The sequence below is a fragment of the Melitaea cinxia genome, chromosome 6, assembly GCF_905220565.1.
Source record: "Melitaea cinxia chromosome 6, ilMelCinx1.1, whole genome shotgun sequence".
Classification (NCBI taxonomy): Eukaryota; Metazoa; Arthropoda; class Insecta; order Lepidoptera; family Nymphalidae; genus Melitaea; species Melitaea cinxia.
In genome coordinates, this window is record NC_059399.1 from 3,008,577 (window position 1) to 3,033,038 (window position 24,462).

General features: G+C 37.2%; 1 protein-coding gene across 1 annotated transcript; it reads right to left on the bottom strand.

The window, feature by feature from the left end:
- Positions 1-3,624: 3,624 nt before the first annotated feature.
- Positions 3,625-17,468, bottom strand: LOC123654483 (glutamate synthase [NADH], amyloplastic-like). The gene is made up of 10 exons (XM_045590383.1): positions 17,401-17,468; positions 16,829-16,998; positions 15,469-15,554; positions 15,044-15,166; positions 14,844-14,953; positions 14,669-14,766; positions 14,170-14,421; positions 13,739-13,860; positions 3,938-4,060; positions 3,625-3,630 (listed from the first exon to the last, which is right to left on the bottom strand). The coding sequence occupies exons 1-10, from the start codon at positions 17,466-17,468 to the stop codon at positions 3,625-3,627; spliced, it is 1,158 nt and encodes a 385-aa protein (XP_045446339.1).
- Between the last annotated feature and the right edge of the window lie 6,994 nt (positions 17,469-24,462).

Sequence of the window (24,462 nt, forward strand, 5' to 3'; positions counted from 1 at the left end):
AATAGTATGAATAATTAATGAAATCTTTAACACCTACCGAGAAGAACGCACATGTGGTGTACTTCTCGGGCCTCAGCAGTTTCCACTATGATGCCGACCTTCATACGCTGTCGGGTCTCAATCAAGTGATGGTGAACAGCACCTATAAATAATTTAGTATTGTTTATACGGTTGAACTTAAATTAGCAAGTGGTACTACGGGCAAATGTACTTTCTCTTTATTTTAATTAGAGTTTACGTGAGCTGACCTCTGTCCGAGAGCAGGAGTTTCGATGACCTCCGTCTGGTCACGGCGGCGCGGTCGGACAGCACGAGCAGCTGGCAGCCCTGCTGCGCGGCGGCGTGCGCCTCGCCCTCGCCTGGTGGAGCAACTCACCGAGCGCCAGCAGCGACGAGACGGGCACGCGGGCGGGCCCGGCGGCGCGGTCGGACAGCACGAGCAGCTGGCAGCCCTGCTGCGCGGCGGCGTGCGCCTCGCCCTCGCCTGGTGGAGCAACTCACCGAGCGCCAGCAGCGACGAGACGGGCACGCGGGCGGGCCCGGCGGCGCGGTCGGACAGCACGAGCAGCTGGCAGCCCTGCTGCGCGGCGGCGTGCGCCTCGCCCTCGCCTGGTGGAGCAACTCACCGAGCGCCAGCAGCGACGAGACGGGCACGCGGGCGGGCCCGGCGGCGCGGTCGGACAGCACGAGCAGCTGGCAGCCCTGCTGCGCGGCGGCGTGCGCCTCGCCCTCGCCTGGTGGAGCAACTCACCGAGCGCCAGCAGCGACGAGACGGGCACGCGGGCGGGCCCGGCGGCGCGGTCGGACAGCACGAGCAGCTGGCAGCCCTGCTGCGCGGCGGCGTGCGCCTCGCCCTCGCCTGGTGGAGCAACTCACCGAGCGCCAGCAGCGACGAGACGGGCACGCGGGCGGGCCCGGCGGCGCGGTCGGACAGCACGAGCAGCTGGCAGCCCTGCTGCGCGGCGGCGTGCGCCTCGCCCTCGCCTGGTGGAGCAACTCACCGAGCGCCAGCAGCGACGAGACGGGCACGCGGGCGGGCCCGGCGGCGCGGTCGGACAGCACGAGCAGCTGGCAGCCCTGCTGCGCGGCGGCGTGCGCCTCGCCCGCCAGCTGCGTCAGCGCCGGCTCCAGCCCGTGCGGGCCCGCGCTCGTCGGGAACGTGCAGTCCAGCACCCTCGTCTGCGTATTAAACATTTATTTATTACCCTACTGTGTTAAGCGTCAAAAATTTAAAAGTCATTAAATTCTTGATTTTGTTTGTTTGTTCCGGCTAATCTCTGAAACGGCTGGAGTGATTTTGGTGGGACTTTCACTGGCAGATAGCTGACGTAATAAGGAGTAACTTAGGCTAATTTTATTTTAGAAATTTGCTTTATGTTATAACTGCGAACTGAAAAATAACTTTTTTGTTAAATTTTAAGCAAACTGTAACACAACAAACAACAACAACAGGAGGTATGCAACTTTACTCCTGTGTCGAAGGTCCGAAAATAAACGCACGCAATACACAAGAAAAACGCATGTTTGCCAATTGCGGGGCATCGGAACCGCGACCGCCAGTGCAACCAGTCAATGAATGCTGTGTCAATAGTAGCTATAATTTAGTCGCGTTAAGAAAATAGTAACTTATCACTGTTACGTAGCTTAGTCATGCCCTTTAACAAATTAAATGGTAGTAAGTTCAAAGGGCGTGACAGCGGTGAGTCACTATTTTCTTAACGCGAATAGACTTAAAAAATAGACACTTATCTACTAGTTGTTATCCGGCGTTTCTTACTTGCAAAGTAAGTAGGAAGAGTTAACAAACCTTCCATCCTCTGTGTGAGGTTCGTTTAAGCGCTTCTAAGTCTGGTATGGACAGAATAGGCTGGGGCAAGATCAGGCGATGAACAAATTCGGCACTAGGTTGTAAAATGTTCGCAGTAGGACCGATGGGACACAGCAGCGACATGACTATCTTCTCACTGTGAAGAAAATAATATTTAATGGTTAGTACTTCATAAAGAAGACTATTTAGGAACATAACGTTGAAAGTTCTGTCGATTAATGATTAAGAAGAAACCTGCACAATTTAGACGATATTTTGAGGAAATTTATCTGGAAATGGGTTGAGTGAAGGAGTGATAAGTCAGAAATAAACAGATAAACCTAGTTTCTTCTGTATGACTGAGAAGTTTTTGCACAGTAAGGCGATATTAAAATGCTGTTATAATTTAGTAATTCTAACGTTATTTTTTTCAAGACTGTAAATATTTTCAAACGCTCTTTTTTCGGGAACCCATTGTTTGATTTTTTAGTTTTATTTTGCAGACACGCACACACAGACACGATGACCCACGGAATGATGACCATAAACGCGAGATTATTCTAGAATCGAATAAACTTAATATAATAAGAATTACCGGAAGGGGTCGATGGGCGGGTTGGTGACCTGCGCGAATAATTGCTTGAAGTACTCGTAGGGCAAGGGCTGGAAGCGCGATAGACAGGCTAGTGGTGCATCATTACCCATACTGCCCAATGCTTCCTTCCTATAAAACACAAGTGACAAATTATATACTACATACTCGTATAATATAAACATATCAAGACATATTACCATTTTTTAACCAAAATAATGAGAAGATGACCATAAATTTCAAAAAAAATCGGTGCAATGATATTTTTTAGCAAAAACAAAATTAAGGAACAAGTACAGCTGAAAGTTTGATGATAATTTTAAGTCATAGTTATAGATTAAAATTTAAAAGAATGGCTTCATGGAAGAACAGAACTGTATTGAATCAGATGCAGCACAAGCTGAGTGAAGATCTTTTAGGGGAAAAGTATTTTGATACTAAGTCTCTACTTGTTCTCGTTGCTTTCTGTTTGTAATATTTTTTAACTAAATAAACGTTTTTTGTTTCTTTCTTTCTTTCAATTTATTTTAAGTACAGAATTTGAACAAACTCTTTTTGATAGAAAAAACTTACTTGTTCTGTATCATAGGTAACAGTAGCATATTGATGGATTCAATGGTGTATCCGAACAGCCCCAGTCGCTTGTCACCCAACCCAGATATAGCAGAGTGGTTGTAACCGTTGGCTGTAGTGTCAAGTAACGTAACTTGGGGAGACACTGATTTGTGGATGTCCTCCATTGTTATCTGGAAACAAATTTGATATATTGTATGATTTCTTGATAGTAAAAAGTGGAATCTTTATGTAGTTGAGTTCAAATTATCTACTCACTGTATTATTGTACCACCATAAAATATTTAAATGGACAGTGACTTGTATAATTTTTTACAACAATTTGGTTAACGCCTTAAAGGTACTTGTACAAATACATTACATTTCATTGTTGTTGAGAAACTTGAAAGTACTAAAGCAATTAAATTATCTTTTTTTTTATATACGTAACCTTATAATACCTAATATTTTGTAATTATTGTGTCTCTTCATTTTATTTTTCTACAAATGTAACTCACCATCTACAAAGTTACGAAAGTTGGAATATGTTATTCCATAAAATAGCGCAGCATGGAAAAAAGAAACGATAACTGAGTCAACGTAAGTACCAAGTTGTTTTTACTATTGCAATTAAAATAAGTCCATAGTTAATTGCTAATAGCAATTTGCTATATTACTTCTATGAGATGACAAAATATTGTGTTTAATATAGATTTAAGTAGCTAGTTCTCACATCTCACATTAAAGGTTCCAACAGCAGTGGTGTATTATTTAATGTGAGTGAGTGAAGTGGAGTCTTACGCAGTGACACAGTGTAATAAGCATTCTCTGATGTTAATTCATAGTAATGGTGTTTTTGTATATGCCGGTACGTGTGAAAGTTGGTAAAAGCTATGTAGTTAGTAGAGTCTACTTTAAAATAAGGCAATGACAATTATCACCCTGTTTACTGGATATTTAGGCATAAATAAATAAATAAAACTCACCATTTCCTTCAGCCACTGCGAGTGTGGACGACTGCGGGCGATCTTCAACTTGAGTTCAACATCTTCAATCATTCTCTTCTCTAATGTGTCGACTAGCAACATTCTTCCGGGCTTTAGACGACTCTACGTGATAGAAAACGTATATTTTATTGTTGTCTAATGTTTACGCCAATATCACTCATTATAATGAAACAACTTCTTCGGATTTTATCGCGGTTTATTAAGTTTTTTAGATGCCCGACGTTTCGTATACTTTACAGCAACCATGGTCAAGGGTCCTCCAACCGTGTTAACATCCGAAAAAGGTGTTTCATTGTAATGAACGTATATTTTAATGAATAAGCATGCAAATAACCCATCTTATGATATGATAAGTGGATTCTGTATTTTTTTTGTCTGACATTGTCGACGTAAAACAAACTTGAAAAGTATAATTTTAATAACACTTGAATATAATAAATCTGTGAAACATTTTCCACCTTTACATAAAGATATATCTGATCCAAGAAATGTTTCAGGATAAATCCTAACCGTAAATTTGACAGTAATTTCAAACTTGCTAATAATTTTTTTAAGTCTTGTTCGAATGGTTTTTTTTTTCACATAATCATTACATCATCAATAGAAAAATGTTACAATATGTCAATTCATATATTATTAACAAATCGCTTTATATTTTTATTTAAACATTGACTTAATATGTATTGCACTATTACAATTAAACAAATTAATCAATTCACTTATTTACATACTTATGATATTAGAACTAGATAAATTTATGTACATAATGTAAGTAAATGACGCTATCAAAATTATACTTTCTCACAGGACAAAGACAAATTTAATCAATCGTCAATAAATATTTATAACTTAAATAAGCAATAATATAAAAGTAACATATGTTACCAAACATGACCTATGATTTCGAAAATGGCGTTATAGTAGCCGATAATATCATATATTTAACTAGTGAACCATATGAATATCTATGGAAGCAAATTAAAGGAGTCTAAGGGTTCTTACGAGTTTGTATGAAAGTATTTCATTTTTTATGCTACAAGCTTGGAATTTAGCAGGAAGATAGTTAATAGTTAATAAACGTCTACTAAAAACTAATTTTCCAACAGGGCCGTATAAAAAGGTCGAAGGCTCTAGAAATATTTTATAAAAGTTCCTAATGTTTGTATTATAAACTTGAAATTGGACCCAGAGGTAATTTATAGTTAGGAAACGTATAGACATCCGTTTTTTCTGGAGTTCGAAGTTTTAAACTTTTTCCATAGACATTTGATCATCAATTTTGAAAGTGATGGAAAAGCACTCACATCAAAAAAATCATTGACGTTTCCTATAAAAGTGCGTCTTATTTTTAAATAAATATTATTTTACCCTTTATATTATTTTGTACTAAACTCAGTTTATATATTATTTTTCAAAAGAGGAACTGCGGAGTTTCTTGCCGATTCTTCTCTGAAGAATCTACATTCCGAATCGGTGGTAACTTTACTTTTACAAAAATAATAATTTATTTTTAAAGTTATAATTTGTAAAATTTTTTTTTTTTTTTTTTTTTTTTCGACAAATAGGCAGGCATTTGACCACAATCTCACCTGATGTTAAGTGACGATGCGGTCGAAGGTGGAGCATGCCTGCCTAATAACAGCCTATTCACTCTGGCCTTGAAGGCACCCAGATTGTATCGTTCGGGAAACACAGACGCGGGCAACGAGTTCCATTCCTTAGCTGTGCGCATCAGGAAAGTAGAGCCAAAGCGTTTTGTGCGCGTAGGTGGCATATCGATGACATAAGGATGGAACGATCGACCGCGCCTAGTGTCCCGATGGCGGAAGGTTGTTGGGGGAATTAGATCGTGTAATTCCTTCGCACACTCACCGAAATATATTTTGTAGAACACCGACAGACGAGCTACCCTACGCCGATGATCGAGACTCTGCAACTTGGTGTCTGTCAGAGTAGGGTCACCTATGAGTCTCTTAGCTCGTTTTTCCACCGAGTCCAAAGTTGCCAGTTGGTATTTGGCGGATCCATCCCAAAGATGGCAGCAATACTCCATACAAGACCGAACTTGTGCTTGGTATAGTTGGAGCAGCTGTTCTGGAGTGAAGTATCGCCTGACCTTAGAGAGAATACCTAGTTTTTTTGCTGCAGTTTTTGCTTTGGACTCGATGTGTTGCCCAAAGTTCAGATTGGACGATAGCTCAACACCGAGGAGCTGTAGGGAGTCGGTAATTTCCACAGAAACATCCCGGAAAGTCGGAGCCAGGTGTAAAGGGCTCCGTTTAGAGGAGAACACACACGCCTGTGTTTTTGTAGCGTTGAACGTGACCAGGTTGGCATCGCCCCATTCGGAGACTGCCTGGAGGGCGACGTTCAAGCGGCTGACCATATCCTCTCGACAAGACTGGATAACATCCTTACTAGCCCCTGCACTCGAAAAGTATCTGTCCGTCACTGTGCAGTCGTCAGCGTACCCAAAGGTACCGGGGACGAGCAGATCGTTAATATGCAGCAGGAAGAGGGTAGCGGACAAGACTGATCCCTGAGGAACACCAGCGTCGATAGCCATTTGGTCCGACGAGTACCCGTCAATGACAACTCGTATTGAACGTTCGCTCAGGAAGTCAGAAATCCAAGTGCAAAGGCCAGGTGGAATACCATATGAAGGAAGCTTGCTTATAAGGCTCGCGTGCCAAACCCTGTCAAAGGCCTTCGAGATATCGAGAGACACGGCAAGTGCTTCGCCGTGTTTGTCAATGGCCTCACTCCAAATATGTGTGGCATACACTAGAAGGTCCCCAGTCGAACGGTGCTGGCGGAAACCGTACTGCCGGTCGCTGAGGAGATCGTTACCTTCCAAGTGGGCCAAGAGTTTGTTGTTAAGTTCACGTTCCATAGTCTTACAGAGTATGGATGTGACCGAGATGGGACGGTAATTGACAGGGTCTGCACGACTACCTTTTTTGGGCACAGGCTGCACGTTGGCAAGCTTCCAAGACTTCGGCACTTTGCCAGTCTTAAGTAACAGGCGGTACAGGCGTGTAAGAGGTGGAGACAACTCAGGGGCACAGGTACGCAGGACTATCGCTGGTATACCATCCGGTCCGCTGGCCTTGTTCACGTCTAGAGTTTGCAGGATTTTAAGGATCTCTTTTTGGCGTATGCGTACTTCTGCCATAATGCAGTCAGCACGAGTTGAGATTGGTGGAGCTTTTCCTGCAACATCCAGACGCGAGTTCTCAGCAAAAAGAGATGCAAACAAATCCGCTTTCTCTTTCGCAGAGTGGGCCAGTGATCCATCAGTCCTCAGCAATGGTGGAAGTGACGGCCGACAAAAGTTAGATTCAACGGCTTTTGCCAGGGACCAAAACGCTTTGCTCCCAGAAGGGTAAGAAGCTAGTTTGGCCCCAATGCGGCTGATATGGTTGAATCTAGTCCTGCGTAACGTCCTTTTACATGCCTTGGCGGCTTGGTTAAAAGATTTCTTCAAATTCCGAGAATTTGGAGACTTGCGCGCTCGAGCTTCAGCCCATGCAGTGTATGCCGACCGCTTTTTGGCTTCTGCACGATAGCATTCCGCATCAAACCATGGGCGAGCTTTTCCATTCGTCGCTACGTCAGAGTATGGTATAAAATATTCCATACCCTGGCGTATAACCGCGGTAATGGCTTCAGCGCAGCTGGACGGATCATCAGAAGAAAAGCATACCTCTCGCCAAGGATAGGACGAGAAAAAGTGACGCATCTCATCCCAATCCGCTGCCTTATATCGCCACACCCGTCTTGGGCCACATGGGGATTCTTCGGGTGGGGAACAGACGGATATTGATTTTACCAGACAGTGGTCAGAAGTACCCAGTGGTGCAGAAACTGTTATTGAGTACCTTTCTGGATCAGTTGTTAAAAATAGGTCTAAGCAGTTGGCGGTATGAGAGTCTACGTCTGGTACCCTGGTAGCACAATTTACAAGCTGGGTGAGGTCCAGCGTCAAGGCTAGTTTACGCACTTCTCTCCCAGCATGGTCGGTCACCTGGTATGGGAACAGCCACTCCTGGTGGTGGGCGTTGAAGTCCCCCAGGATGACTAACTGTGCCGAAGGGTAACGCTCTCGAGCCTTATCCGCCGTTAGGGTAAGATGGTCACATAACTGAGTTGTCTCCACGTCTCCACTGTGCGAACGGTAGACACAGGCATACAGGATTTTCTCCTGTCCTGTGTCCACCAGAACCCATAGGATGGAGTAACTGGATGTCTCAAGGTGCTTAAGACGTTTGATGCAAATGTCATCACGGACGTACACACAGACTCCGGCACGAGGTATGAACCTGTGCTCCAGAGAATACCCGGGGTAGCTGAGGTACGCCGTGTCAGCCGGACATCTGATCTGCGTCTCAGTGAGGAACAGCAGCTGCGGTTTTTCTGTTTCTAGGTGGTGGTGGACAGATTCGAGATTGGAGTGCAGACCTCGGATGTTAGAGAGGTGCACTTTCAGTGGGAGGACGTGCAGCCGCTGTGTATACCTTTTTTTATTCTTGTGTGCTTTCATGGGGAGTGAATAGGTGCAGGGGAATGCGAACTGGACGAGGCGGCATCCTACCTACCAGGTGTCAGACTCTACACCGCCGCACGTAGGGAGCCTGACGCGGAGACTGCGGGGACGCCCGAGCCCCCCCAGAATGGCTACCTGGTCCTCCCTTCCGGTCGCCAACCGGCAAGGTAGAACATTCTGGGATTTTTCGTCAGGTGGCGGGGCAGCCTTTCACAGGTGGCTTTCCTGCTACTTGGGCCCCCAACTTCCTACGGTCGGCCAGCGGCGGCACCGTGCCTCGGATCCCGCTACCCTCCGAAGCCAGGCACCCGATGCGGCAGTGATGAGCAGACAGAATCGGTCACATAGAGTGCCACAACTACCCAGACACATCCCCCAAATGGCTGCTCTGGGACCCGCCCCGGAACACGGCAATTGCCGTTTGGCGGCGCGACTTTACCCAGAGGGTGGTAATTAAGCCACGGCCGAAGCCTACCACCTCAAGAATTTTGTCGGCTCTTACGACAGGCCTTCTTGCCGGGCCGTAGGAAATTGATGAAACTGAAACTAGCAGCTAGCAGCTAGCAGCCAAAATTAAATGACACTGAAACTAGAAGCCACGCTTTATATCTCTTAAAAAAGCAACAGATTAAGTTGTAACTGTACAGAAATTAGTGACGTTATATCATCTCACTATGAAAAAGATCTAAAGGGTAAATTCCACCCCTTCTATTTTTTATATTTAAAAACCCAAACAGGGAGGTTAATTCGATATAAAAGCAAAAAATCTATGTCTTTAAGCATGAAATAAGGTTAAAATTTAAATCAAAGGTCGTTTAGAATATTAAAAAAAAAATTAGAAAAAAAGGTAAAAAAATAAATAATTCACTTTGATTATTTTTTTAATATTGCAATTTCCCTAAGGAGGCAATTATATTGTATTTGTGAAAGTAATCATATCTCTGCTCGTGGACACTACATTTTGTTGTAACTTCGTAGAAACCTTTCTATTACTGTCTAGAAACGATGATAAAATTTTCAAAAGGGATACTCAATACCTTCTATTTTTTTTTTTTTTTTTTTTCGCTAAGACAATGCCTATATACTACTTTTTCAAATGTCTATATCTCTGCTCGTGGACACTACATTTTGTTGTAACTTCTTAGAAACCTTTCTATTCCTGTCTAGAAACGATGATAAAAATTTCAAAAGGGATACTCAATCCCTTCTATTTTTTTTTATTTTTTTTTTTTTCTCTAAGACAATGCCTATATACTACTTTTTCAAATGTCTATATCTCTGCTCGTGGACACTACATTTTGTTGTAACTTCGTAGAAACCTTTATATTACTATCTAGAAACGATAATAAAAATTTCAAAAGGGATACTCAACCCCTTCTATTTTTTTTTATTTTTTTTTTCTCTAAGACAACGCCTATGTACCATTTCTTCAAATGTCTATATCTCTGATCGTGGACACTACATTTTGTTGTAACTTCGCAGAAACCTTTCTGTTACTGTCTAGAAACGATGATAAAAATTTCAAAAGGGATACTCAATCCCTTCTATTTTTTTTTATTTTTTTTTTTCTCTAAGACAACGCCTATGTACCATTTCTTTAAATGTCTATATCTCTGCTCGTGGACACTACATTTTGTTGTAACTTCGTAGAAACCTTTATATTACTATCTAGAAACGATGATAAAAATTTCAAAAGGGATACTCAATCCCTTCTATTTTTTTTTTATTTTTTTTTTTCTCTAAGACAATGCCTATATACTACTTCTTCAAATGTCTATATCTCTGCTCGTGGACACTACATTTTGTTGTAACTTCGTAGAAACTTTTATATTACTATCTAAAAACGATGATAAAAATTTCAAAAGGGATACTCAACCCCTTCTATTTTTTTTATTTTTTTTTTTTTCTCTAAGACAACGCCTATGTACCATTTCTTCAAATGTCTGTATCTCTGCTCGTGGACACTACATTTTGTTGTAACTTCGCAGAAACGTTTCTGTTACTGTCTAGAAACGATGATAAAAATTTCAAAAGGGATACTCAATCCCTTCTATTTTTTTTTATTTTTTTTTTTTCTCTAAGACAACGCCTATGTACCATTTCTTCAAATGTCTATATCTCTGCTCGTGGACAATACATTTTGTTGTTACTTCGCAGAAACCTTTCTGTTACTGTCTAGAAACGATGATAAAAATTTCAAAAGGGATACTCAATCCCTTCTATTTTTTTTTTTATTTTTTTTCTCTAAGACAATGCCTATATACTACTTTTTCAAATGTCTGTATCTCTGCTCGCGGACACTACATTTTGTTGTAGCTTCGTAGAAACCTTTCTATTACTGTCTAGAAACGATGATAAAAATTTCAAAAGGGATACTCAATCCCTTCTATTTTTTTTCTTTTTTTTTTTTTCGCTAAGACAATGCCTATATACTACTTCTTTAAATGTCTATATCTCTGCTCGTGGACACTACATTTTGTTGTAACTGCGTAGAAACCTTTCTATTACTGTCTAGAAACGATGATAAAAATTTCAAAAGGGATACTCAATCCCTTCTATTTTTTTTTATTTTTTTTTCTCTAAGACAATGCCTATATACTACTTTTTCAAATGTCTATATCTCTGCTCGTGGACACAACATTTTGTTGTAACTTCGTAGAAACCTTTATATTACTATCTAGAAACGATGATAAAAATTTCAAAAGGGTTGTAACTAGAGAAAAAAAAAATAAAATAAAAATAGAAGGGGTTGAGTATCCCTTTTGAAATGTTTATCATCGTTTCTAGACAGTAACAGAAAGGTTTCTGCGAAGTAACAACAAAATGTATTGTCCACGAGCAGAGATATAGACATTTGAAGAAATGGTACATAGGCGTTGTCTTAGAGAAAAAAAAAAAAAATAAAAAAAAATAGAAGGGATTGAGTATCCCTTTTGAAATTTTTATCATCGTTTCTAGACAGTAACAGAAACGTTTCTGCGAAGTTACAACAAAATGTAGTGTCCACGAGCAGAGATATAGACATTTAAAGAAATGGTACATAGGCGTTGTCTTAGAGAAAAAAAAAAATAAAAAAAAAATAGAAGGGATTGAGTATCCCTTTTGAAATTTTTATCATCGTTTCTAGACAGTAACAGAAAGGTTTCTGCGAAGTTACAACAAAATGTAGTGTCCACGATCAGAGATATAGACATTTGAAGAAATGGTACATAGGCGTTGTCTTAGAGAAAAAAAAAATAAAAAAAATAGAAGGGGTTGAGTATCCCTTTTGAAATTTTTATTATCGTTTCTAGATAGTAATATAAAGGTTTCTACGAAGTAACAACAAAATGTAGTGTCCACGAGCAGAGATATAGACATTTGAAGAAGTAGTATATAGGCATTGTCTTAGCGAAAAAAAAAAAAAAAAAAAAAAAATAGAAGGGATTGAGTATCCCTTTTGAAAATTTTATCATCGTTTCTAGACAGTAATAGAAAGGTTTCTACGAAGTTACAACAAAATGTAGTGTCCACGAGCAGAGATATAGACATTTGAAGAAGTAGTATATAGGCATTGTCTTAGAGAAAAAAAAAATAAAAAAAAATTAGAAGGGATTGAGTATCCCTTTTGAAATTTTTATCATCGTTTCTAGATAGTAATATAAAGGTTTCTACGAAGTTACAACAAAATGTAGTGTCCACGAGCAGAGATATAGACATTTGAAGAAATGGTACATAGGCGTTGTCTTAGAGAAAAAAATAAAATAAAAAATAAATAGAAGGGGTTGAGTATCCGCTTTGAAAATTGTCTTATCTTTTCTTGATAGTAAAGAAAAGGTTTCTGCAAAGTTACAACAAAATGCAGTGTCTATGAGCCGAGATATGATAACTTTAATAAATTTTATTTAATCGTCTGCTTAGAAAAAAATCCAAAAAAAAAAAAAAATTAAAGTAAATTTTTTTTTTTATAATCTTTCTTGTTATTATAAATTACCTTTGTTTTCAAATTTTGACCCTATTTTATGGTTAGTAACATTAATTTTTTAGCTTTTATATCGAATTAACCTCCTTTTTTAGTTTTTAAATTTAAAAAAAAAAGAAGGGGTGGTATTTACCCTTTGGATTTTTTTCCATAGTTAGATGAACAAACGATACTAATTTGTGTAAAGTTACAAATCAATCTGTTGTTTAGAAGCAGAGATATAAAGAGTGGCTGCTAGTTTCAGCGTCATGGAAATTGTATTCTACTGCCCGTCCCTACACGGGGAATGACGATTCAAAAGTGCTCTTGGCGCCTATTTGAATCAAGCTGTTTTTGATTTTGATTTTTAGACTCGAAAAATATACCTAATCTTTTTAAAACAAATAAATAATCAAATGTAATTTTTTAGTCTTGATGTAATTTTTTTCTCCACATCTTAAACGTTTTCCAATCATATTGGAAGCAGAAATGATAGAAGCATGAAATTTTATTTTTAGTGGTTTAAGAGCATATAACATAAAAAAAATATCCGAGAGTTTACGAAAAATCTTTACTGTACTGTGTGTTCGTACAACAGTTCCATGAAGCGTGAGAGCGAGCAAGCAGTCTGATAGTTATAATGCATGAAAGATGAACCATAGTTCATGTGGTATAAAGAGGTATAAAATTGTTGTTATAATGATTATATAATATTTTAGGCCCTCTATGTAGATTTTATAAATTTCTACATAAGTTAAATAAAAGATATTTAAAATTTTGCCGTAAATTGTACGCCAGTTCAAAGTTACATCGCTCGGTCGATTACGATCTGTCAGAAACGGGTTCTTAGAGCGGCCGGACTGTACACGAGCAAACTGCTAGTAAAACATTTCTCGTAATATGTTAAAACTAACAACGCACTGCAACATTTCACGTTACCATATAAATTGATACACATAACTACGCATCTTTCACAATAACCCATGTACTAAACCATTTATATATCACACAAATAATAAAGGATAACTCTATCTTTAGCGTTCTAAATTTTCTAGAAAATTAGCGTGCTAATTCTTTTAAAATAAAAAGTAATGAGTAATTAGTAAAATTTACTTTTACATCGAACTCCACAAAGAGCGTGATGTGATGCTATAACGCGTCATTCGATATTAAACAACGTTTAGGATGATGCAACACTACCCAGCCCAAAAAGCGATACTGTAACATTACTTCAAGAAGTATTATTTTTTTTGTTTTTTCAATTATCTAATTATAAATAATAAATTTTACAGACCTTTAGAATAACCTTTTCGGGATCGACATCATAAACGCCGACCTCGGACGCCATCACAAGTATATTCTCATTTGTTACATAGAAACGTGAGGGTCTCAGACCATTTCTATCCAATATGGCACCTGTCGAGGAATTAAAAATGAAAATATAGTTCACAGTAACTTATTTCCATCAAAATAAGAATCTTGAATCATAAAATTTTATAATAATTGGAATTAACCATTATTTTTTGTCTGGCTTTGCAAAAGTCCCGCAAATACAGATATAACCAATTCTTATAATGTCCACATTAATCTTACGAAAAAAAAGTAAAAAGATATACACAATTTTACACATCTTTATCTATATTTTACAGAAGCCACGGATAGGCTTCTGTCGTAGGCTTAGAACCAAGTTTCTTAATGAACTCTTAGAATATAAAAAAATCTTACCAATATATCTTCCATCAGTGAAGGTAACTAGAGCGGGTCCATCCCAGGGTTCCATAGCGCAAGAGGCCCACTGATAATAATCTCTCTTCTCCTTCGGCATGGTGGGGTCGTTGTGCCAAGCCTCCGGAACCATCGTCATCACTGCTTCTGGCAGTGACCGATTCCCGCAATGCAGCAAAAATTCCAGGACACAGTCTGCTGATCCAGAATCAGAGAGATTCGGTTCCACGACTGGGTAAAGCTTCTTCAGGTCTGAAAAGGAGGCATTTTAATGTATAAAATGATGTAGTTATACCTAGTTTCAAGTATTTAATTAAGTTTTTTCAATTCGTATCTATCATATTTACAATGTTTAAAATTAATTTATATTAAGTATAAGTAGAATATGATGTTTGAAACTTTTTATACGGCAACAGATAAGTTGCTGAATTATAGGAAAATTGGTTTTCAATGGAATTGCCAAAAAACACAATTTGGCGTATAAAAGTAATGAACGTACCATCACCAAACAGCTCGCTCTTCATGACACCTTCGCGGGCTTTCATCAGATTGACATTACCTCGTAACGTATTTATTTCGCCATTGTGAGCAAGAACTCTGCAATATTTAATCATATGAGGTTAAAGCAGACAATTCTGACTAAATAAATATTATGATAATGGTAGTGTGGTCACCTCAAAGGATGCGCACGTTCCCAGCTTGGGAAGGTGTTGGTAGAAAAGCGCGTATGGACCAACGCTAGATATGTAGTGAAGGCTGGGTTGCTCAGATCCTTGAAATACTCCTGCGATCAAGAACAATTAGGCACCATTAGCTTAACTTCTACTAATTCCAAAAAAAACTTTGTTTGTATTCTTTTGACCAATTTACGTACCCATAATTGGTTCGAAGTAAGAAGTCCTTTATAAACGATGGTCCTCAGAGACAAACTACAGATGTAGAACCGCGCTCCTGGCACCACCAATTCGTGAGAAGCACGCTTGCGCAGAACGAATATCTGCGAACATCGTACAATACCATTCCACACACTATTCAGAGAGCGACACACGAAAGGAAAGGGCAATGTATATTAGGGTATGTTTTAATTTACGTTTGCAACGTCGAGCGACGATCCGCCGGTGCAGCGCGCGTCTCAACGATCTGAAAAAAATGCCTCAAGAGTGCTTTGGGTCCTAGTGATTATGAAACGAGTTTGAAATCGCAATTTTGATACGCGATTGCGAGTTCATACTCGCGTCGTTTGTCGTTACAGTTAGTGTACCTATTCCTGTGAAACGTGTCTCGCTCCCGTGTTCTTACCTGACGCGCGAGATGGTTTTCGTCGGTGTTATCTCCGGTAACAAACACTTGACGCATATATGGCTCCGAGTTTCGAGCCACTTGACCTGAAAGCGAGCCAAATAGGACCGTTACTTACTGATCTTTTTGTCTTCCCTAATATTAATTCCTTAATCTAAGAAGGGTACCTACACGAACACGTGGAAAACTTGATTTCAATGTATTCCGCTTTGATGGTAATAAAATTAATTTTAATTGATACTGTGCAGGAAGAAGCTTCGTGTCATAAATGCCTTCAAATTAAAATTAAAATTTACAAAACGACATACTATTTTATAGTTTAAATAGTAGCAATCATTCAATAGCATTTATGTCATCAGAAGTCTTATTAATGCGGATCTAATAACTTTACCATCGAAGCGTTTAGTTTAACTTAAAAACTCGAGATCAAATCCAAAGTTAACATTTTATCAAATTTCATAAATAATTATCCTAATAACATAATAAGTAAATAAAAAAAATGTTTCATAATACGTTTCACGGTACGGACAACAATTTTTATAAAATACATAAAAGTACAATTTTTATATCAAAATAATAAAAGTATTGTGCATGTTCCGAGCCTTGAAAATCCGTACCGGTCACCTCGTTAAGGAGCAAGCAATAATTCAATTCATTAGCACTTACATAACATAAACCAGTTATAACCATAAGTGCAAATGAACCATGTATCTACGTAATAAAGATATAATGCACGATAAACTCACATTATTGTATATAAAATTAGGTTTCAAAACGTATAAAAATTGATCATAAGATTCCCAAAAGTTTATAGAGGTGTAGGAAAATTTTATATGAGTTTCTCGAGCAAATACCGTCAGATTTTTAAATTAAACAAACCGTATGGTCAAGCATCGCAAGACCGCTCGGCCGCGTTAACGACCCAACCAACTTAGGTACTACGTGTACGACCTGGAATGATAGTCGCAAATCGCAAAATGCCGTACAAACAGCACAAGCTGAACAAATGTTCCATGGTGATGATCGAAACGTTTTATTGACAAGTAAAGTGATAATATTTTAGTAATTTTAATAAGGGCTACTTTCAACTGTTCTAATAAATCTCTGATTTCCTCTATAAACAATTATCAGTAAGGTATATGAAAGGAACCCTTTTATTCGCACATTTTTAAAAATATATCAACAAAAAATATGATATTGCTACATATAAATTATTAGAATCTACGGTATTAAAATATTTTAAATGCAAAATGAAGACATTTGTACTATTGTCGTCATGAATCATTTATTTTTCTTTCTAAAACCAAATGAAGGAAATGAAATGAAATTATTATAAAACCAATTTAAATATTTATCTTACCAATGGTAGAATTGTTAGTAGGCACAGTCCTCCAGCAGATCACGCTGAGTCCGAGGCTCTCGGCAAGGTTTGTGAACTTATTCTCGATGCCCTCATGATGTAGCTTGTCCAAAAAGAAGATGCCAGTGGCATATTGACCAAAAGGCGGCAGGTCGATTTGATGGCTGCTCCTGAAAGGGTAAATTAATTTTAGTAGGTAATTACTAATTTACTTCAATCATTTTATAAATTCAACATTCATAAATCTTGATAACTAAGGTTCATAAAATTTTAGGAAGTTTAAACAATAAAAAGATAAATCACTCATACCTACAGACTAAATTGAATTTGTACTCATACTACCCGTCTTTATAAATGTTCTATTTTAGTAATTACATATTCTTTTTTTTAAGATTTATGATGTAGAATAGACGCCACTCGTACTTAAACGCTCTTTGGGTACATAAATTATTTTTGTTTTGTCTATTATTTTTGTGCTAGATAGAGACCGTGACTAACAGAAGCTAAACCGTAAACATAAAAGTCATTCAATCTGACAAGCGTCTTAAATTAGGCAGAAACGCAAGGCGCGCCCATTCATTTTGTTTGCACTGTTGCCAGTACCATCTTCTTTTAATTGAGCAGAATTTTTTATGGACATTAGTAACTTATTTGTAATAATCGTTGATTTTGGACCATCCAACAATATGCTTGTAGTGAAAACCGTTCTCTAACGATTAAATATTTACATAGATCTACATAGAAATACGCCGTGTGCTTAATATAAAAATTAAAAAAATATATCTGTACTAACAATTTACAGTTAAAAAGTTTGTTTGTTTAAATGCGCTAGTCTAAGGAACTACTGTTTCAAATTGAAAAATTATTTTTGAGACTATCCATAGTCTACTTTCCTAGTAAGGCTATGAGCTGCATAAATATTTTTGCGCCTCTTTTTTCTCAAATTAACGCGAATGAAACCGCGGAGGAAACCTAGTCGTATAGTATAATATCATCTTTAATTTAGATACACAATAAGAAAATACTGTACTGTGCACACAACGTTATAAACATCATCGCGTACGAACGTCAGAAATGTAACGTGTTGACGGATTGAACTAGTAGATAGCAAAGCTGTGAAAACCGAAGGCTTTAAAATCTATAAAATTAGCATGATGAATTCAATTTTTATGTTACAAAAATGATAATTTGCTACCCTAGGTGTATTTGATAACAAAATGACAACACATAAAAACACATAAATATTACTAGGCATTCATCTCAAATCTCATCTCGTGTTCTATTAATAATAACTTTATAATATTACAAGTCTACTTCTAACATGAAAACAAAACAACGCTATTATGGTTTGTGAAATATTATTCTTAATAATCTACCTGTCAATGTGAAAATATTTTATGCGTGAAAAGAATACAAAATTTCCGCAGTAGTTTTCATAAATATAAAGGTCAAAGGAGCACTAGCGAGATGGAATATGCGCGCGCATGACGTCACGGCTGAAACCTAGCACTATTGACCAATAGACGAGCACAAAAAATAATATCGCATCAATCTTTACAGCCACAACTTTATACAGCATTACATCAAAGCTGACGCTTGCCACCAATTATAATACTGTTCCACATACTTCATACACAAGTTGACATTTAAAGTAAAAAAAATCTTAAATCTAGACCGGACTTTGGACTTCAAAACAAAGTTTTTTATATCAAAAATTTATTGAGGAATTTTCCGTACCGTAACCTTCTGATTTTGTAACATTGACATATTTAACTCAATTCGTTACGAAAACAAATTTAAAATATTTTTCTTGTTCTATGTTTCACATAATCGTCACTTTGCTTATACAGTTGGCTGGTTCAGTTTCAAGCTTATTTTGCATTACGTTATGTACTGAGAAATATTACTTAATCGTAATCGGGCCGATGACAATACGACGCTGAAGAAAAATCATTGTCATTAATATTCAAGTAGCGCCCAATTCTTCCTATGTCATTAATAATTAGACCAGTCTTGAACTAAATGACGAAAAAATCTTTTTGGCACAGCGTTTATTTCCAATGGAAAAACGTCGCAATAATATTGACGTCATTTAAGATAGTGACAGGTTATTTGTTATTTTAGCGAGCGAAACTATGCAAAATATGGCTTTGATTTAACGTCGAGGGATAACAAATGCATTCATATGTGATACTTAAGAGTGGGGATTTCAATTATTAAAAAATACAACACTACGCACATTACCTAGTACATAGTACCTGACGTACCTGCCCACGAGGGTGGCACTTGCAACAGTGCCGTTATATTGAAAGCTCAGAATGATTAATGACATAAATATTTATTTAGTTCTATGTATTGGAGTTCCTGACCACGAAAATTTCAAAAGGGTGAAAATTATCGATGGCCTAATGAATAATTTCTATTTTTATCTTTTTGAGTTGTAAATATTTGTTTTCGAAAATGATTCAATTAGATATATAAGGTATTCTACATAAGCATTATTAATTACTTTGAAGTTTTATTTTCGATTTGTCGAGCGATTGGTGTTGACATTTTGAATTTTCTTTAAATCAAAACTTTTTGCCACCCCTTATTGTTTTTAAATGTCTGTAACTTTTACAAAGTACCTACGTTATATTTTAATTTCATTAACATAATTTAAAATAAATTTGCGTCTTTCATCTCGACTTTATGCTAAATATATTTTCAGGTAATAAAATATAATTTGGGTTAACGACCTCGTTAGAGACTAAATATTCGATTTTATAATATAAGTGATAAACAGTCTATAAGAGGCTTGTTTCTGAGGATCTTTATCTTTGAGCGCTTAATAAGAGCTTTGATAATAATGTCATAGGAGACTATTGTAGAATTATTATATATAAACAAAACACGAGGATTTTATCATAATATTATGATTGAGAATATTTGCTCACGTAGAAATTACTAGCCTTATCTCAGAATAGTGCGCAGTCCACATTCCTCAATCAAAAACACAATGTAGCAGTAATATGTTTAGATGTAGCATCCGCAAATGTAGTGTCATTATTTTATAACAACCATTGTATATACACATAAATACCGTAAACAAAGATTAATACAGAAAGGTGCTATATTACTATAATCAATTTAAAGTAACATTAATATATAAGTACGTCTTATAACGTAACTTACAATCATGATTGCATGATTATGTTATATTAGAGAAACAATATATTTAAGTTTATTATTTGGTGTATCTACGGTGCACTCATGAAAATGGCACTTGAATAGTGCCAAAATATCGGGAACTCGAGATGACCAACAACAAACATGTGAAAGATCCTGTTTTACATATATATCCAAGTTTATGGAAACACGGTAAACATAGTTTGAGTATCATTAAAACAACTAACAAGATCGAAACAGAGAGCACTTACACCAAGTGGAAAACTACCGCGAAAACGATAGGAAAAGGGACACAACAAATTATCAATAAACGTCACCGACTAGGCGAGTAGGCACTACACCCACATTACCGCGCGTTTCTAATCATCGATTTTCGATCCCCGACCCAAATTCCAGGGTACGATTCCGATGAACGTCGAAGTCGACTATATAATATAGATTAGTCGACACACCTTAAAATTGTGTATCCATAACTCTTCTCTACACATTTTGACAGTTCTTTTGCAAAGTCACCGTAATTGGCTGATACGTTAGTGATTGCAATTTCTATCCATATCTATATCATATTTATATAATTATTTGTTTACTACCTAACTGCAGTTTCTATTTCTTGTCCTATACCCAAAGGTTGTCTGGAAGAGATCGCTCTTTCAGCGATAAAACCGCCTTTGTACATCTTCATTTTATGTTTTTTTTTTGTTGTTTCTTTTAATGGTGTACAATAAAGAGTATTATTATTATTATTATTATCATATATATGTCATATACTTGACAGTGTTTCGGACTCACGCTGTCGTGGGAGTCGTGTACACGTTTACTGGAAGTCAAACACACCACTTCTCAAGCTTATACACACGAAAAATCATTCAAATAGAAACAGTAATTTAGGCTCAAAGGCCTTAGGCAACAGTAATTTAACTTCTGATACATATGAAATCTACCAAAAAACAAAAACCTATTTTCTACGTAAGCAACTGCTTGTATTTTCCCGTAGGTATATGGCTTATCGTTAGATATGTTACACAGTAGGTGGTTTAATTTAATACGACTGAGTTGTACCCACCTGCATTTTAAACTCTTTAAAATAATCAACAAGTATTTGCCATTTTTTGCGTGCTATCACATACATCTTTTAGAAATTGTATGTAGTTTAATACATCTCGCTTTATCCACTTGTTTATTATCTTTTAATTGACAAGGTAGACATATTTTATATAGGTATCCTATCACATGGTAAATAAAGCACATGGTGCGCTGTATGTTTACTACGACACTAGGAATGCTGCGCTGGAGATGTGCCAATGTGGCGAACGAATCGGGCGCACAGATACGGTACCGGACGCTGAACTTAGTGGACGGTGAAAAAGATAATTATTTACGAGAACCTGTTTTAGAAACTGCTAAGATGAGATAAGGCTGGCTAGTCTAAATTTTAATTTATTTACAAGGCCAGATTTTGTACTTTATTATGTACGAGAATTTGTATTTTTTTAATCAATTATATATTACCGATCCCGTGGGAATATCGGGATAAAAATTAGCCTATTTGTTATGCTCGATCTCCAGCTTTCTATAACCGAGGTAGGGCACATCAGGAAATATCCTCAAAATATGGGATAGCCCGACTGTGGAAGTACAGGAGATCACAACTAAATAATACTGCTTTCAAGCAGAGTGTTGTGTTCTTGTGGTGAGTAAGGTGACCAGAGCGCCTGCGGGGATTAGGTATAACGTCAGCAACGAGCTCGCGATGCTTCTGCTGTTACAGGCGTTTATAAGTTACGGTAATCCCTTGCCATTAGGTTGCCGTACTTAAAAAAAATCTACTGACCATGTTTCATTACAATCAGTTTAGTAGTTTTGCGTGAAAGAGTACCAAATAAACATCCATCCATCATCATAAGCTTACGGACTTATAATATTAGTAGGATTAATAGGATATGATGTATTACAAAGTGTTCGGTTGATTACTTTTAACAAAAAAATACTGCAAGTTTCCATTAAATTACATTTCATATTAAAACGAAATCTGTATTACGTAATTTTTTTTAAATATGGTTACATTTTTTATTAAAGGTCGTATAACTACGAATATGAATATTATTCAGATTTCAGTCAACGTTGCCAGAAACAGAGCTTGCATGAACAAAATTATGTAAAGGTCAAAGTTGAGCAAAGCACACAAATATACACCGTTTGTTTTAATTTACATAAATATTTCCTCATGTTTCGTTTTATTATAAAGTTCAAAGACCTTTGAGATAAGACCGACCGCGGCTGTAACTCACAAAAAAATATACAATTTAAGTAATTTTAAGAAACAACGCAACATAACATTAGTATACAAAAATTATAAAATTGATAACCTAAAACCAGCAAAGAGGATTCAACGGATATTCTCTTTTATATATACTACTCCGGTTTACACCCGGGTCGTATAAAACAGATTTTCATGTGTTCTCACCTTGACTGGATATAATATACATACGTATAATTACAAATATATAAATCAGATTGTTACCTAAAACATATATCTGGGGGCACGGTAGTGCCCCCGCCAAGACGAGACAAAAAAAAAAAAAAAAAAAAAAAAAGAAAAGCACTACCTATCTTTTCTCGAAGTGCTTCGTCGTTTTTTTGAACCCTCATAACTTGGGTTTGGATTATACCAGATAAACAAAATTCTGGGAATATGATGTCAATAGTGAACTTATTAAACGTATAAAGTTTCAATTGCATAGCTCTTATACTTTAGATTTTATTGATATCTAAAAAACCCCGATTTCGTCACTCACTGATGATCATCAAAATTCTTAGAGTACTTCCTGAAGTCCCAGAAAGCTGAAATTTGGTACGTAAGCTAGTATTAGTACACAAACAACAAAAAAATTCTAAAACTTGGAACTTTTACCCCCCAACCCCTTAAACTAGGGGATGGAAGTTTGTATGAGACTTCCGCAAATTTTGATGCTAGAAGTCTGAAAATTGATATAGGGACTCCTTGTTACGCCTTGTTATAAATAACAATAATAATAAAATACATTAAAAAATTGAAATCGGTTATTAGTTTATGTCGAAAATTTACATTTTGTAATTTTGGTTTTTAAGTTTTGGCGGAGATCACCGTTTGCATATCAGTTAGACATAAAATCAAAAACAGCGTGCTTGAACCGAATATGGTGAAAATTGGATGATATTTATGGTATAAAATGTGTCGGAGGTAAAATGCATCTATAATATTGTCATAAGCAACTTACAAAAAGAAGTGAAATCCCACCAAAAACATTTTCATGTAAAATGTTGCCAAGACGAGATCATATGGCTCGCACTGTCAAAAAGTTATCAGATCTCATGTAGAGCCAAGCTTCTAACTCTACACGCCCTAACTCTACAAGCCCTAACTTCACAAACTCTACACCTTAGTCAAAACATGTGGCTTGGCCGTTACCAACTTACCAGCCATGCTGTCCCGCGACGGGGCCAAAATGAAGAGGCAGGGGGCAGTATCGCCAGCAGCAGTAGTCCACCTCACCAGCAGTTGTCATCTACAACATCGGCCGGTAGTAACGAAACGGCCAAGCCACATGTTTTGACTAAGGTGTAGAGTTTGTGAAGTTAGGGCTTGTAGAGTTAGGGCGTGTAGAGTTAGAAGCTTGGCTCTACATGAGATCTGATAACTTTTTGACAGTGCGAGCCATATGATCTCGTCTTGGCAACATTTTACATGAAAATGTTTTTGGTGGGATATATATATTTAATTTCAAATACAATCTGAGTAGTTAATAAATAACTTTTAGAGAATTCTCATTGACAAGATGTTATTTTAGGATATATTTTGAGATGATATAAATTTAACGTTACAAGAATAGCATAAACAAATAAACGGCATCTTATATCGTCAGTCGTGATCAATAACAAAAACAATTATTAGATCGCTTGCCAGTGCGCTCGCAGATGAGTAGTTTCTTTTAATGTATCTATGTTACAATAGTGTAATAGATAACACACGTTCAAGTATACTTAGAACTAAATGAAACTATGTAGTGTCCGCTGTTACCTTCGTTTGTATGTTGTAGTGATAAGTATCGATCGTTTTAACCGACTTTTATAAGAAGTTTTTAAAGTAAAACTTCTTTAGGCACACTTGACTCGACTTAGGAAATAAACTGGTAAATGCGTGATGAGAACGTTACGAAAAGTGTGATCGGGCGAGATTAACGGAAGTTGAGAGGGAGATATGTTAGTGAAGATAGAAAATTACTGTAGAGGCAACTAAAAAAGTCAAGTAAAAAGTCGTGTGGTCTAAAGCACATTCGATTTTGAAGTTAAAACTTGTTTGTAAGCTGATGAATGCGTGACGAGAGCGTTACGAAAAGTGTGATCAAACGAGGCGAACGGAGCAAGAGAGAGAGGTGCGAACGCATATTTTCTTTTTTTTTTCTGATATAGTATACATGTATACATAT

Coding starts and splice junctions, on each gene's coding strand:
- LOC123654483 (XM_045590383.1), bottom strand. CDS start 17,468: ATGTCCATAAAAAATTCTGCTCAATTAAAAGAAGATGGTACTGGCAAC. Junction 16,999..17,400: donor AGTGCAAACAAAATGAATGG/GCGCGCCTTGCG, acceptor TTACCCTTTCAG/GAGCAGCCATCAAATCGACC. Junction 14,954..15,043: donor TTACTTCGAACCAATTATGG/GTACGTAAATTG, acceptor TCTTGATCGCAG/GAGTATTTCAAGGATCTGAG.